A 14,628-nucleotide genomic window follows, 5' to 3' on the forward strand; every position below is an offset into this window, starting at 1 on the left:
AAAAAATTCACAGGTTTATGTTTTTCTATACATTTTAATCAGGGCTACTGATGGTGGACTGTGCTCCACATAGGGTGCTGATGGGCAGTACGTTGCTACAGATTAAAAAAAAAAAAAAAATGCCATGAAACTCTGTTGTAGCTGTAATGAACTTGGCAATAGTGTGAAATGGGGTCATTTGTTAACAGAGTGATTCATGGGGGTTTCCTACTGTGCACAAGTCAGACAATGATATTGTCATTTGAATGAGGTTGAGTGAAGGAGGGGCGGGAGTGTCAACCGCGAGCTGAGAGCCTTGAACGGGAATCTGACGCATCACACCAGGCGATATCAGATAGTTGGACAGTATTTGATGCTGAGATTCTATAAAAAAGAAAATTAAATGCAATGTTGGATTAGTAATACTGAATCAATTGCACATGCTTATTTATGTTACCTGGGAGTGAAGAAATAGGTACGAGTGGTTCTGATGATTCTTTGCAGGTTTTTATCAACTCAGAGCTCTGGAGACACAGAAAGGTTGTAGCGTTTATGTTCCAAATTGTTCCAAATTTTCAATTTGTCGTGATAAAGCATTTCAGCATGTTCTAACCTGTGCCAATGTTTCTGCAGAACACTGTGAAAAGTCTTGATCCACTTCCTCAAACATCTCTTTAATAGTGTCCAGGACAGGCTTCGCCTAGAAAACATGAACATGAGCCTTAAGTCCAAACATTGCTGACTATACTTTGAAATACCTAAAAAAAAAACATGATAAATGACTTTTTTTATCTTTGAAATGCCTAAAAAGAAAAATAAATATGATCAATGACTTTTTTTTTATCTTTTAGTGTTCAAAGTACCAGATGGGCCATCTTGATGTAGAAGAGGCTGTAGGTGTGGTCTTGTTGGTAGATGTAAGCCAAAGCTCTTAAATCCTGCTTGTCTCTGACAAGGGAAATGATCCTACTTCTCTCGTGCTCATGTTGAAGCACCTGAAAAACAAATAGTCTTTTTTCAAGTAACGTGAACATCTCTACGCATATTAGCTCCATTAGCATGCAGCAAAAATCCCCTGCCCTCCCTTATTCATTTCGTTAAAATCCTCTCCAGGATGGGAATTGCCCAGCCGGCCTTCGTGTGGTAATCCAAGCAGGTGTACACGGTGTCAACAGAAATGTTTATCATGTGACTCACCCCTGTTTGCTGGTCCACAATCTGCAAACCCCTGGTTGAGACTTTAAGCCAAATGCTCTGCTTGTGCTTGCCCCGTTTCTTTGCAGTTGTCTCCATTTGCTGCAAAGCAACAGTGACTAAACTTCAGCCCAAACGACAGGGCCCAGATTATTATTATTATTTTTTTACCTTTAGTTTGTTCATTGAGTCCCTGCACGTCCTGTCCCCAATGGCGCTGGATATCATTTCGACGCCAATCAGCTTGGCCTGGAAACGCATACCGTCTCCATGGCAACCTGAGATAATTCAACCAATTAGGATTTCATTTCAATAGTGTTACATTCCATCCATTTTATTAATTACATTTCTGGTCCAATTCAGCATCTGTGTGGAAATTCATTCATTAGTTACCTTTTTTGACTTTGCTCACATTTCTCTTGTTGCTTTTTCTTTGAGCTCTTCAATAAATGACGTAGCAAAGCAGGCTCATATTCCAGGAAGCTTTTACAGTGCTTACCATCAGGAGGATGACCTCTGCGGGAATACTTGCACACCAAAACTAAACGTCCTTTTTCTAATCCTAAATACCATTGTTAGCTCGTGTGAAAAGGTGAAAAGTGCTCCCTTCACATGACATAAGTTCAGACAAGCAGTTCCATCCGACCCCAGTACAAAGCTTCCTAATTCCAGTAAAGCTGCTCTGTTGAACGTCAGCAGCCAAACATCTGGAAGAGCTGAAATCCCAGAACACAAATACTGTCTCACATCTGACAAACACACCGTGAAAGACATTCAATTAACTCGCCGGCCACAACTTTACGCACGCTTGCATAGTCTAGTGAGGTCCAACACATTACGTAGGCTAAATAAAAAAAAAATCCTTTGCTATATTTAAAAAAAAAAAAAAAAATCATTGAACTGTCACAGTGGTATTCATTAAAATATTGCTATATTTTCAAAATTAATTATTTAAAAAAATTCATAATTTATTATTTAAAAGATGGTTATTCTTGTGCACATACTGAGTTATTTCTAATGTTTGCCTCCCCGGTAGCTGGGACGACGTGACCTAAATATTAGTCGAGGACGTGAAGGAAATCAAAACACATTTCTAGTAACTTCCAGGCAGCTGGAACACAATGACAACATTGAAAGCAAAATATCAACATTGCTGATTACAGTGTGACGTTCTTGTCAACGGCGGGCGGCCGTGGTGTACCTCTTGTGCTGGAAGACAGCCATGTCTCCGTTACGGTTTGTCCTGAGATAGGACGTCCCTCGGCAGACTCCATCACCGCAAGCCCTGCTGGGACGTCCTCAGCCAGTAGCCGCTGGAATAAAACAAAGTCAAATCTAATTGAAATCTGTTTCATATTCATACAAATTAGGAGAAAAAACTTTGTGATCTGGAAACCTACAAAAAAAAAAAAAATGAGAAGTTTGAAATCAGTGTTTACTTGTTTTACCTGCTTAGAGTATATCCCTGTTACTTATCTTGCCTCAAAGCGAAAATGGCTCGGGGTCAAAGGTTGTCTGAGACTCATTGGTGATACATTAACATCCGCTGGGAAGTTTGCATTCATGAGAGCTCTTGAAGAGGATCGGCAGATCATGGTCTGGTCATGTGATTCTCTCAGGGACTTTGTGGGAAAGGAACCAGAGCCAATACCCCTAAAAATAAATAAAATTTCAGCTTTATTAAATTTGTATGATTTTTTTTCTCTCTCCGTACATATATGTCAATACAATTTGAATCAACAGACTTATGTTCTTATGTCAGCCAAGAGCTTTTCTTCCCATGAAATGGAGCTATTTTGACTTAAATTCCCAGACAGAGGAAGATGTTTACATCAGATTATCTCCAAATCTTCTCTAAATGAGAAGGATTATCCTTTCACTGGAATCCCAAGCAGTGGATATTTACGCCGCTTCAACTTGAAGCCAGGCGGAAATGATGCACAACAAACAAGAAAACGTCGTCATCGGTGTAAAGTACTCAATACCGGTCGGATAAATACTTTGCAAACAGAAAAAAACTTGCGGTGAACATTTGTTATAACTCGACAGACACATCCACACAAATAAATGGAATTAAGCCTCGCTATTGTGTAATATAATGCAGAATATCTCACTCACGGAAACATTTTAAAAATGGGCAGAAAACAAAAATATTCTTTCTCCTCATGTTTGAATAAGCATGCACTCCAGAGATTCAACTATTGAATCCAAGCCATTAAAAAGTCATGATCGCCCACTATAAATAAAGGATGACCCGAAAATGACCACATAAACAAAACCGCTAATGGCTAACAGATGCAATTTAAACTACATTTTGCAGGCTTCTCCCACAACAGATGCAACAGTTGAGCAAACATTCAAAGCTCATGTGGATGATGAAATGTAAAACTGTCACTTTCATTTTGGGTCGACTTTCCTTCTTACTCAAAATGAGCTCTAATGTCACGCCCCAACCACAGTTTACTTGTCGACACGTTTTTATGACACAACCAAACTTGGGTGGCATGCTTTGGGTCATATTTATAAACACACTTTGGACACATCTTTTACAAGTTGTGTTTATATAAGTCCAACCTCCGCAAATTTGGATTGCCTTGGGATTCTCCCATCATCTTGACTCACTTCCCAGAGTGAGCAGAATTGTTTCTTTTCACCACAAACCTCAAGTAGCCACAAAAAATGTTAATCTGTGTGACATCAAAACCAACTTGTTTGTATCCATTTTTATATTTGGCAGAGAAGAAACTCCTATTTCATGTCCAACATGTGTGACACAGCTGTTTTCCTGCCAGCGTTCAACACATAAAAAGACCAAAGTATACAATAAATTGTTTGCATATTTGTCACATCATAAAAAATAAGTTCACTTCTATATGCCTTTTTATCTGCATGACCTATTATGGACTACCTTTATGACACTGAAGAGAGGGACATCTTCTTCATGCCATGATTCAGTGGGACATTCCAAGCGGCCGTGGAGTTTCCAAGTTTTGGCATCACTTCATGTGCTGTACCGTCCTTAAGGAGACTGCCAACTCACTTGCGTCTGGAACAAAGAGAATTACAAGTTTACGTCTGGGGTAAGTGTTCTATGTGGTCTTTTAAGGGCTGCTGCAGACAGAGACCCTCAGCGATGCTCCTCACTATAAACATAAGTCACTGTAGAAATGAGGGATGGCCACAGATACATTTGGGCATGCTCATCAAACTTATCTTATGGAGTCTCTACTGGTTTTTACAGCCTTGGATGACTGTAAATTCCTAATACAAATGATTTGAATGAATTGATGAGGACAAGTCTCCCATACCAAAACTCTGCAGCGGAGGGCGGATGACGTCATCGCAGCGGATGGGAATAAGAACGGCGATTTTCTCGTCCAATCAGAATGCTGGGTGGGAGGTCGTCTGGCAAAGTTTGTGTCGTCCCACTTGCAAGACGCAGCAACATGTGCATTAACTGGAACCATTTAAAGAACACGGCCACCACTGCTTTGTCCAAATTTTGAGCCCAGAAAAAAAATCATGATGCTCTCGAACGCAAGCTTCTTGTTGCATACGATGACGAGGAGTCCCGACTTTACGCACGGTTCGATCTCCAGAAACGAGACATTGCTGGTTCACGCCTGGAAAGAAAGAGTGGCTTTACCAATACTAATGTTCGCCGGGGGCGCTCTTGGGAATATAATTGCAATCGTCGTTCTCTCCATGACCAGACAGGAGAGCAAAAGTTCCGCTTTCTATACCTTGGTTTGCGGTTTGGCTGTGACCGACCTCCTGGGTACATGTTTGGCCAGCCCGCTGACCATCGCCAACTACCTGGACCGACAGGTGCTCCGGGGCGGGCCCTTGTGTGACTTCCACTCCTTTTTGCTGCTCTTTTTTAGTTTAACTGGCTTGAGCATCATTTGCGCCATGGCTGCGGAGCGCTACTTGGCCATTTGCTGCCCCTACTTGTACCAGCGTTGGGGAGTGGACCGCCGCTTTGCGCAAACCTCCCTGATGTCCATGTACGCAATCAACGTGCTCTTCTGCAGCCTTCCGATGATGGGCGTGGTGAGGAGCAGGTTGCAACCCTCCCAAACGTGGTGCTTCATCGACCTGAGGACCCCGGAGCCGGTAGCGGCGGTTTACTCGGTTCTGTACGGCGCGGTGAGCGTGCTGCTCATCGTGGGCACCGCCGCGCTCAACGTGGCCGTGTGCGGCTCGTTGCTGCTCATGCGTCGGAGGAGCGCACGGAGGAGGACCAAGAGCGGCAGGGGGAGCGTGCGGGACAGGTGGAAGGCGCTCTCCTCCGCCGCGGAGATCCAGATCATGACCATGCTGGTGATGACGTCTCTCGTGGTGGTGGCGTGTTCGGCTCCACTGGTGGTGAGGAATTAGTCTTTATACCAAAATAGTATTTCAAGAAACTAAAAACTGATGTCACCCTATTAGAACATCACGGTGAGATTGCAGCTATTCTATAATCCTTTTTTCTTTCAGGTCCGTGTATTCGCCAACCGCGTCATGCTGAAAGATAATTCTGAAGCCGACCTGGCCGCTATCCGGTTCGCATCCGTTAACCCCATCCTTGACCCTTGGATCTACATCCTTCTCAGGAGATCTCTGTTTCGCCGAATACTCAGTCTATCCCGACGATGTAGGACTCGCAGCCGTGGCACCCTGCCCATGCAACGGCATCGATTTTTTTCTGAACACACCAAGGGCTGCCATGCGTTCAGTGAGATGATGGACACTTCACTTCCTGGTGCCCCTCAATGTCCCATTAGCACACATGCATGCTGTGCTTCTTAAATTTGAAGACTGAAGGTGCATGGACACCTTTGCAACTTGGCACTTTTGGAAAGGGTCACGAAGCTTCATTAAAATGATTGCATCCATTTCCTTTTATTCCCGGAGTCAGAACGGACCTGCTGTTCCAGCTGACTTTGGGCGAGGTGGAAGGGTACGCGTTGGACTTCTCACCTGTCAATCACAGAACTGACACGTATTTGCCACATTCTATACAGACTCTTCTGTGTACCTGGCATCCGAGTTTTGGACTGGAGAAGGAAGCTGGAGTACACAGAAAAGCCACGCAAGCAAAGGGAGAAAATATGCACTCACACCAAACACGACTACTGTACTTGATTTTTAAAGATGTTAAGATGACATACACGCTTAAGTATTGTGTAAAGAAAAAAAGGTGGGGTTGAATATTTATTTGTGCCATTCACTGTCACACATTTTGTGTTTTTCTCTTTATATTGCATCACTCATCATCAAGTTGGATGTCCAAGGACGAGCCCTTGATTCATCCTGATGTTAAAATTCTAATTTGAGCTGATACAGCATGAACATTCTGTAACGCCAACATCTGTTAGATCATTATGGGTAGGGAGGAAAAAATCTATGACATCTGCAGTTTCACCTTCTACTATATGTAATTGAAACCACATTAAAATAAGATGATTCTCAGATCAGGAAGTTAAACAAAAAAAGAGGGCTTCTGGTCCATGGACACCCTTGAATAAGCTCAGATGTTTATTTTAATTAAATATTTCCAGTGTGTCATATACTCTTATTTATTTCAAGCTGACATATCATGGTCAATTATAATATTTGTAGGTTTTTTTTAATTTATTAAAAGATATCAACAGCAGAATACTTGTCCAAAATAAATCCCCTTACAATATTTATGAACACATCTTGTAAAAATGCACTGCAAGTCAATTTAAGCAGTAAGTGCTGATGCTAGCGTTAAGTGCTAATGCTAGCGTTAGCAAGAAGCTAACGAATGTATTTAACACATTATTGTGCTCCCCACGAATAAAACGGCACCTTTAATGGAATTCATCTGATACAACTACTCAAAATACATCCAGAAGTAAAACCTTAGAGCACAGAACGGTAAATCAGCATAAAGACTGATGCTAATGATGCTAATGCTATGAAACGAGGGTATCGTAGACACGCAATAATATAAAAGTTAAATACAGTTTAATATTTTTGTGTCATCTCAAGCTTACCCTCTTATTGTGTCCGTCGTTTCCATCGTTTGAAGGAACTGAACCCTCAATGAAACGGCGAATCCTTCTCTAAACTGCCAAGAGATTTCTGAAACACCCGTCCTGAAGTGCTTTGCCCACAGAAGTGGGAAATCCGTCCTGAAAAATTTAATGTAACCAGGCACAACAGAACATTTTGATCGCTCCTTAATTTTGCAATATTGCTTCTCAAGCTTGCTCATGAACCTCAAATTAAAATTTTCAATTTATTTTTTGCACAATTATTTTCAAATTATTTGCCGTTACCCCAACACTGAAATTGCATTTCTGAGCAAACACATTGGATCCAGTTCAGTCCAGTATTCTATTTATTTTGTTGAACATTTAAAAATAGCATTTTTTTCAATCAGAAGCAGAGACAACTGCTCATAGCTGCACCGCTGTAAAACATTTTGTACCATGACAACCATAAATAAAAATCTAGAAACGTTAGCTGAGTAGAAACTCACACAAAAATAATATTCATACAAGTTTACAAAGACACCAACCCCTTATTAACACGTACTGTACATCCCAGTGAGCAACCTGCGTTCTATGAAAATTTGACAATGATATCCAAATAGCCTTCACATAATTCTTAATAAACGTTAGAGGATGAACTTTACCAAGGTAAGGCCTCTGTCCTGTGGCCCTTTGCTTTTGACAACATGATCAAAAAACTAAATCCAAGTTAAACATAAAAAAAAAGTAATCTATGAGAATTATGAACACGAGCATCCAACCAGACGTTTTCAATTTAGCACAGTGCTCCGATTGTGTCCTCACATTATTGGCTCGGCTCCAGGTTATTTGGGATCGTTACATAAAAATGTACAAGTTCCAAGTTGCTTACTTGCAAGAAGCAGTTAAGGTCTGTTTACTTGCTCTTTTGTTTATAAAGCTCCGTTTAAAATCAAAACATTCTGCCAATTTTGTCCTGCACTGTTTATGCGCATGTTTACATTTTGTTTATGGTTGTCGTTTGGAGTCGGGTACCACCAGGGTGTCTCTACACAGTGACACCAATGCAAGCTTAATGTAAAGTTTTATTTATTTCACATTTTCCCACTTCCAAAGATGCTTTTAAAGCAGCCTGGTTCTTTGCCGATATGCTCAGTCAGATGAGAAAAATAATTCTCATTTCAAATGAGGAAAAGCAAATCAGGAGACAAAATGCAAATCATACTTAATATTAAAAAAAAATATTTTGAGTGCATTGTTAAAGGTTTTGCAGCAGGCAGTAGTAAACAGATAAGGACAGAGTAGAAACTACAGCCGATCATATTTTTAAGCTAATAATGTGAACGATGCCATACCATTAACCAAAATTTGATCTCCTTGGAGAAATATATATTTCCTCATAGGCTACATTAATGTGCACGCAGAAAAAAAATAATAAATTCAAATGTTGAGACATTTGCATTAGACAATATACAGTAGAAAAAGATGGAGCGCACCTGATACGGCGGCATTAAAATGCTCAGTGTGAATTTCAAAGAAATCCATGATGGAGCACTGGATTTAGTGACACTGTCATGGAGCATAATCTCGTCCGTCTATCTGGGTTGGCAGTTCCAATGTTTATTGCACAAACCAAACCGTTGAGTCCTTTACAGGTCTATCCAGTGACTATTAAAGACGGACATTTCACCTTTCACCTAAGCTTTTGTTCTTTCATTATGTGCAAAATAGATACTTAAAAAAAAAAATGACAAAAGCAACTTTGGTTCAGGCTGAAATTGCCTTACAGGACAGAGATTTTTCCTTCTGGCCTGAAAAGCACTGATGATGAATAAATATCAATGGCCGCCATGAAAAATGACTCCCTTGATAAGATATGAGTGATTCATTCTTTCTCCTAATTGGACCTGACTTTTAACACAGCGATGGCTTTCCTCAGAAAGATGGAACAAAGAACATCCTTGTTTGCAGACGTTGGCATATTTCACAAGGAAGCTTTGTTTTGTAAAACTAAATTCCTTTTTCCCCCCCAATCATGTCAAATATTGATGTCGCATTGTGGGAAAAGATGAGTGGTGGTCACTGACCGTTCTTGGGTTTAAGAACTCGTCTCGCACTTGATTCTAACCAAAGTCTGATCGGATGTGATTGCTTTGAGCGTGGGTAGACTAAGCTTTTATCTTTTTTTTTTTTAACATGGGCACCAAACTTTTCAAAACGTGAAGACAATCGTCTTTCACCAATTTCTCCCTCCTCTTCCCGAGCCAGCAGAAATCTAAACATCTAAACTATTGAAGATTTCCACGCTGTGTCGTTTGTTACCAAAAGTAACACGACGGAAGTCTGAAATGATATCGCTCCTTTTAGAAAAGAAACAATTGAAAAGCCAAGTTGTGTATGCGTCTGAAAATATCTGATATGAGCGCTAGCGTGTGTGCCCAGATGTTCAAACAGTCAGGACCAAAGTAACAGACTGGAAAACACAGCAAGGTTTGGAGATGGAGGAGCATGGGAGAGGTCATGTCGCTGGCCCTTTTTTCCTGTGTGCGACGTAGACCGGAGAAGAACTGCTGCTGCTGGGATGGCGACTACACACGCACACTAAATGTCCAGGAGAGCCATCCAACGCAAAGCAGCCTCCCTCCCGCCATTTTTTTACACCACATACTGGTGGTTACTGTCGGAGTTTGTCGTGTAGGTTTGCCGACTGTACTGGAAGTGGTCGGTCAGCTCGTGGTTCCAATCGTGTTGCTGTGAAGAGTGGGAGAAAGGCACTGACCCGTTGGCCTGATGCTTTTGGAACACCGGGTTGTCAAAGGACATCAGGTCCTGTTTGCTGCTCGGCAGGAGTTTCTTCTCTTGGTTGGCGTCGTACTTGGCCTGTCGGCGACATTGTTGGGATGATTATGTGTTTGCTTAATCTGCGTATCGTACGTGCTTTACATTTCAAACACGACATCACTCTCATATGCGACCATTTAGCAACGAGACGACAGTATGGTGCAAAAAGAAAATGTTCACAAACGGGTTCTATCTCGACTCATGGCATCTATAATGCACGAAAGCAATTAGAATAACACGTCAGACGTGAATGAATTTCTTTTATGGGTTTGTGGCTGTGCATCTAAACAACTGTGGTCGCTAACAAGCTAATGTTTTGTTTCTAAAGCTTGTTACAGAAAAAAAAAATGTTCCTGGACACATAGACAGACATGCATAAAAAAAAATATGGCTGTCTGCTGGTGGCCCACCTTGTTGTAGAGGAAAACTCCGACTATGGCCGTCATCATGCCCAGCAAGTTGATGAACGTGACGGGGTTGCGTAGCATAAAGAGCGAGATGCTGATGACCATGATCCTCTTGGTTGCATTCGCCACCGCGTAGCTGAGTGGGCTGACCAGACTGAGCACGCTGAAGGCGATGACGTTCTGAGCAAAGTTGCAGAAGCCGCTGAGGAGCAGCAGAAGGATGGTTCCGGTCCATCCCGTCATGTCCCACTGCAAGGAGAGCACGTGACGTTGAGATGTTGACCGGGACTGAACGATCAAGTTAAAAGCAGCAGAAAAAAGGAGCAACTACCCACCAGATCGTCATTGACGAGAAAGACGGACAGGTCAACCAGCACCCAGGTGGGCAGCATGAAGATCACGGCATTAAAGCCCAGGATGTTGAGAAGCCGCAGGTGGTGGATTCGTGTATCGCGTAACACCTATAAAAGAACACAGATCACTTAAAACAGAATGGAAATGCTCCACATGTCTGTTTCTAATATGAAACCGATTGGTGGAAAATTGGAGGAAAAACAAACACACTCATCTTCTACATATGTCAATGATTTCAGCACATACCTTTTTGGAGAAGATATTCTGCAGAGAGAAGCAGAGCGTGGCAGCCAGAGCGCTGATCAGGCCCGATACGTCGAAGGACAACTCGGTCACTGTTGCCAGCAGCACTCCGCCAATAATGGGGATCAGAGATACGTACACCTTCCGTGTGGAACGCACGTGCATCAAACAGGAGGCAAAACAACATTGAGTTATATCACTTTTTTTTCCAGACTGATACCAGTACGAGTCCCCAGTTCTTGAGTTGTCATTGATACCGATACCAAGCACCGATACATTTAGTATTTTTGATACATACATTTTCCTCCAAAAACAATGACAATTTAAAGAAAACTGCCACTATTTGCTTTTGATATGTGCAGTTTTAATTTCATTCAGTCGAATCAATACTAAAGCGGGGCCTGTAGACTAAGGTGGCAGCTACATTCCCAGTCTGTGATCTATGTGTGCAAAGTAAACACCACACACGGATGTAAGATACGACAACCAAGTCCTCATTCATCCACCCTTGTTCCAAAGTGAAGAAATCTGTCCACCCTGAGAAGCTGTCATCTCATTGTAATATGAGCTTTGATATAATCGCCACGTCACCGATGGCGAAACGGAGCAAGTTTGGTTGGATGCACTCAGGTTACTCACCTTGGTGGTTTGCTTTTCCCTCATAATGATTCTTGACAGGAGCACAACCCATATTGGCATTGTGGCTTTGACTGCAAAAGACAAAAAAAAACTACTTAGAGAAGGTGACCATGAAGTTGTTTCTGTCTAACCAGCTTATCAAATTGAGAAATATAATTGCTTCAGCGCATTGTGGTTAGCTTGATGAAGCGCTATGCAAATAAGCATGAGTTGATTTGGGTGAACGTGCACTCCGGGTATACAAAACATTACTATGAATAATGTTTTGTACTCAGATGGCAGATAAAATATAGAAGCACATCGAGTGCACTTCAGTGATTACATTATGCCGAACAGTGACGCAACTGATTAAATCAAAATGCTGCACATGTACACTTTAAATCACAACAGCGGACCAATCCACCAGTTATTGAATTGGAGGATTTACTTTTCTTTTGTTATGTTAGAAAAAATCTCACATAAAATGTAGAAAAACAAGAAAATCACAACATCGGTTCGTTTTAGTTGATAGTCATCGCTGATGGAACATGCTGATTATTTGCGGTCAAATGTGGCAATACTTTGCATGGAAATAAAATCATTAAATCCAATGACAAGGGAGGTAAATACCAACAGCATGACCAATTTTCAGCTTAATTGTGATGACGCTCATTAGCAAACTCGCACTCGTGATGCTAGGCGACAAAATCTAGCTAATTTGTAACTTATTTAACTGCGTGGCATGCAGCCTAGCACCATGAAAAATACCTAAGTCAGTCTACAACGGGGAGGCCGACTAAAAGGAGGCCCCACAGTTTAAATAGTACCCCGTTAGCAAAAGAAGCTAACATCAGCTGATGCTAAAGCACTTACCAGTGTGCGCGTATGAAACAGGAACTTTCCATATACTGAAGTGGGCCGACACCGATGCGAAGTATTTCCCGAAAGCTAAAGGCAGAATGGTCCACCAGTAGTACCTCTTGGGCAGTTCTGTTTTGGGGACTCCCCATGCCCGCAACAACGGCGGCAGGAAGATTACAATAGAAAAGATGTGAAAGAGAGACACCGTGACCGGGTACGGGAATCCATTGAGGATTATCTTGTTGATGACGTTTCCGCCCGAACTGACCGTGTACCAGCAAACGCAAAGAACAACTATCCGGAAACCTTCCCTGACCTGAGCCCGCTCCACCGCAGCCATCTTTCACAGCGGAATCCAGTGACGCGTCACCGGCGGCGTGGTTGCTGCGCCACGGAAGCGGAGGAGGCGGACATTGCGGAATTGGACGTTGGCAATCCACACAGGAGCATGATGGGAAATGTGACGTAAAACGCGTCATGCGTTGTCACCACCGCATTACGCATGCGCTTTCTGTTGAATCACTAAAATTGAATACAAATACATAATAGTAATTTATTTGTCTTACATTTAATAGCAAACATTTACTTAGAGGCCCACAGTAGTAGAATTGAACATATATACTTGTACTTTGAGAAGCTTATACGTAACGCATCAATAAACAAAACACCAGAAAATCTTAAGCATAGGACAAAATTCCATTTAGAGTTGTAGATCATAAAGAAACAAGGACTTAAAATGATCTATCAGTGTGTCACAAAAATGTAGGCATACAACTAAGAACTGCTTATACCAAATTATTCTTTACTTATTATTGTGTTGGTTTTCAACTATACTTTAAAAATAGGTCAACTAAACAGACAAGACTGTCTTTTCATTTTATGCAATAGACACAATAGAAGCCCATGACAAATGTTGAACCTTTTAGATATGTAGGATGAAATAAATATGACAATTTATACATTGTTGTAGAGTTGTACAGGCTGTTAAGAAGCAAAGAAACAATTATAGGTAAAAAAGAATAGGGAATTGTGAGCATCCATCTTGAAAAATCAGTCACCTGGTGGTAGTCCAGCTACAGCCACAGTTGTTCACGATCCAAACAATCTGTGAAGATTAAAGATATTTTGTTGACAAACAGCAGATTGGCCAAATCCAACTTCTTGTTGACCACTAATAATCCCACCCAATGTGTATGTATTTGATAGTTGTTTATTAACATATTTTCTGAAATTTAAATACAATAAGACTAACAGCATGGCTTAAAAACAACAATAGTATTATATTATAATAAACAGACTTTGCAGAACGACCATTTTTATCAATAGACTGCACCAATGTTCAAATAAACGTACAGTATGTATTGCTATTCTTACTCACAGAATCATGCAGAACATCATAAAGATGTTCCACAGAGCAATGAAGATGCGAAAGTATCGCAGGCTGAGCAGGAACTCACGAATGTTGTCGCCTGCAGAAGACACATAAACAATAAATATATCCATACTTCTTAGTACTATTGTAAACACACACCTGTCGTTGGACCCCCAGACTCATCTCCAAATCCATGTGATTCTTTCCTTTTGCTACAACACAATTCAAGTCACACAGATGAACATTCACATTAACTATGGCTATGACTAATAATCTGATTTTAGTATTCTACTCACAGCTTGAAATTCAACACAGCTCCTGCATTCACCAACAAGGTCCTGGAAAAGGATAGGACAAGTTGTTATTTCTGGCACGCACCACATAGCTGGTGAGGTGGCGTTAGCATTCAGCTAGTTAGCGACATTTTTGATTCACTCGCATACATTCCGAGGCATACATGTGACATCAACCTGTGTTAAATATGTGTATATTTGAGTTATTAAAAATCATTACCCAAATAGCAGCAAATCTCCGATCATCGTGTCAACAACAAATCTAACACTTCACTTCCGCATTCGCACCATACAATGTGACCAATAAGATTAGGTCATTCTGCTGGCCCTGATTTTTGTTTCCCAGGTACAGTTCGCCGTATCAGTCAAAATCGGGATTAAAATTATGTGTTTCAAATTTAAAGGCCATCAGTTAAATGGAAACAATTTTTATTTATTATTATTATTATTACAGTGAAAAGACATAACGCTCACGCAAC

At 41.2% G+C, this 14,628-nt stretch overlaps 3 protein-coding genes and 1 pseudogene across 8 annotated transcripts; 1 reads left to right on the top strand and 3 right to left on the bottom strand.

Moving 5' to 3' along the window:
* Nucleotides 1-14: 14 nt before the first annotated feature.
* LOC148388993 (disabled homolog 2-like) lies at nucleotides 15-7,318 on the bottom strand. 3 transcript variants are annotated; one of them, XM_088394907.1, is made up of 10 exons: nucleotides 7,182-7,318; nucleotides 4,082-4,219; nucleotides 2,655-2,826; nucleotides 2,375-2,486; nucleotides 1,345-1,451; nucleotides 1,177-1,275; nucleotides 843-974; nucleotides 593-679; nucleotides 437-503; nucleotides 15-363 (listed from the first exon to the last, which is right to left on the bottom strand). In XM_088394907.1, the coding sequence occupies exons 3-10, from the start codon at nucleotides 2,766-2,768 to the stop codon at nucleotides 182-184; spliced, it is 900 nt and encodes a 299-aa protein (XP_088251033.1). In that variant the 5' UTR covers nucleotides 2,769-2,826; nucleotides 4,082-4,219; nucleotides 7,182-7,318; the 3' UTR covers nucleotides 15-181. The 3 variants fall into 3 exon arrangements, with proteins under 3 accessions (XP_088251033.1, XP_088251035.1, XP_088251034.1); XM_088394909.1 differs by having other exon boundaries at nucleotides 2,622-2,826; nucleotides 7,182-7,317; XM_088394908.1 differs by lacking the exon at nucleotides 7,182-7,318 and adding an exon at nucleotides 4,482-6,591.
* Nucleotides 4,559-7,536, top strand: LOC148388994 (prostaglandin E2 receptor EP4 subtype-like; annotated as a pseudogene). The gene is made up of 2 exons (XR_015862259.1): nucleotides 4,559-5,541; nucleotides 5,656-7,536. The product of XR_015862259.1 is annotated as a prostaglandin E2 receptor EP4 subtype-like (transcript).
* On the bottom strand, nucleotides 7,511-12,826 carry slc35e1 (solute carrier family 35 member E1). Its single transcript, XM_088394903.1, has 6 exons — nucleotides 12,497-12,826; nucleotides 11,645-11,715; nucleotides 11,009-11,146; nucleotides 10,744-10,869; nucleotides 10,412-10,657; nucleotides 7,511-10,040 (listed from the first exon to the last, which is right to left on the bottom strand). The coding sequence occupies exons 1-6, from the start codon at nucleotides 12,822-12,824 to the stop codon at nucleotides 9,816-9,818; spliced, it is 1,134 nt and encodes a 377-aa protein (XP_088251029.1). The 5' UTR covers nucleotides 12,825-12,826; the 3' UTR covers nucleotides 7,511-9,815.
* Nucleotides 12,827-12,857: 31 nt separating this feature from the next.
* On the bottom strand, nucleotides 12,858-14,469 carry smim7 (small integral membrane protein 7). 3 transcript variants are annotated; one of them, XM_088394915.1, is made up of 6 exons: nucleotides 14,370-14,469; nucleotides 14,153-14,194; nucleotides 14,016-14,068; nucleotides 13,863-13,953; nucleotides 13,543-13,589; nucleotides 12,858-13,006 (listed from the first exon to the last, which is right to left on the bottom strand). In XM_088394915.1, the coding sequence occupies exons 1-5, from the start codon at nucleotides 14,393-14,395 to the stop codon at nucleotides 13,574-13,576; spliced, it is 228 nt and encodes a 75-aa protein (XP_088251041.1). In that variant the 5' UTR covers nucleotides 14,396-14,469; the 3' UTR covers nucleotides 12,858-13,006; nucleotides 13,543-13,573. The 3 variants fall into 3 exon arrangements, with proteins under 3 accessions (XP_088251041.1, XP_088251040.1, XP_088251039.1); XM_088394914.1 differs by lacking the exon at nucleotides 12,858-13,006 and adding an exon at nucleotides 13,018-13,465; XM_088394913.1 differs by lacking the exon at nucleotides 12,858-13,006 and having other exon boundaries at nucleotides 13,018-13,589; nucleotides 14,370-14,468.
* Nucleotides 14,470-14,628: the final 159 nt, after the last annotated feature.

This window comes from Syngnathus floridae, chromosome 13 (genome assembly GCF_059516105.1).
Source record: "Syngnathus floridae isolate MCC-2025c chromosome 13, RoL_Sflo_1.0, whole genome shotgun sequence".
NCBI classification, from domain to species: Eukaryota; Metazoa; Chordata; class Actinopteri; order Syngnathiformes; family Syngnathidae; genus Syngnathus; species Syngnathus floridae.

Excerpts from the sequence above, each read along its gene's own strand:
- LOC148388993 (XM_088394907.1), bottom strand. The coding sequence starts at position 2,768 with ATGATCTGCCGATCCTCTTCAAGAGCTCTCATGAATGCAAACTTCCCA. Across the intron at positions 2,487-2,654 it reads CGAGCCATTTTCGCTTTGAG|CGGCTACTGGCTGAGGACGT; the intron begins GCAAGATAAGTA and ends GTTTTATTCCAG. Across the intron at positions 1,276-1,344 it reads ACTCAATGAACAAACTAAAG|CAAATGGAGACAACTGCAAA; the intron begins GTAAAAAAATAA and ends GTTGCTTTGCAG.
- slc35e1 (XM_088394903.1), bottom strand. The coding sequence starts at position 12,824 with ATGGCTGCGGTGGAGCGGGCTCAGGTCAGGGAAGGTTTCCGGATAGTT. Across the intron at positions 11,147-11,644 it reads GGGAAAAGCAAACCACCAAG|GTGTACGTATCTCTGATCCC; the intron begins GTGAGTAACCTG and ends TCCACACGGAAG. Across the intron at positions 10,041-10,411 it reads GAGTTTTCCTCTACAACAAG|GCCAAGTACGACGCCAACCA; the intron begins GTGGGCCACCAG and ends TGTCGCCGACAG.
- smim7 (XM_088394915.1), bottom strand. The coding sequence starts at position 14,395 with ATGATCGGAGATTTGCTGCTATTTGG. Across the intron at positions 14,195-14,369 it reads GGAGATTTGCTGCTATTTGG|GACCTTGTTGGTGAATGCAG; the intron begins GTAATGATTTTT and ends ATCCTTTTCCAG. Across the intron at positions 13,954-14,015 it reads GTCTGGGGGTCCAACGACAG|GCGACAACATTCGTGAGTTC; the intron begins GTGTGTGTTTAC and ends TGTCTTCTGCAG.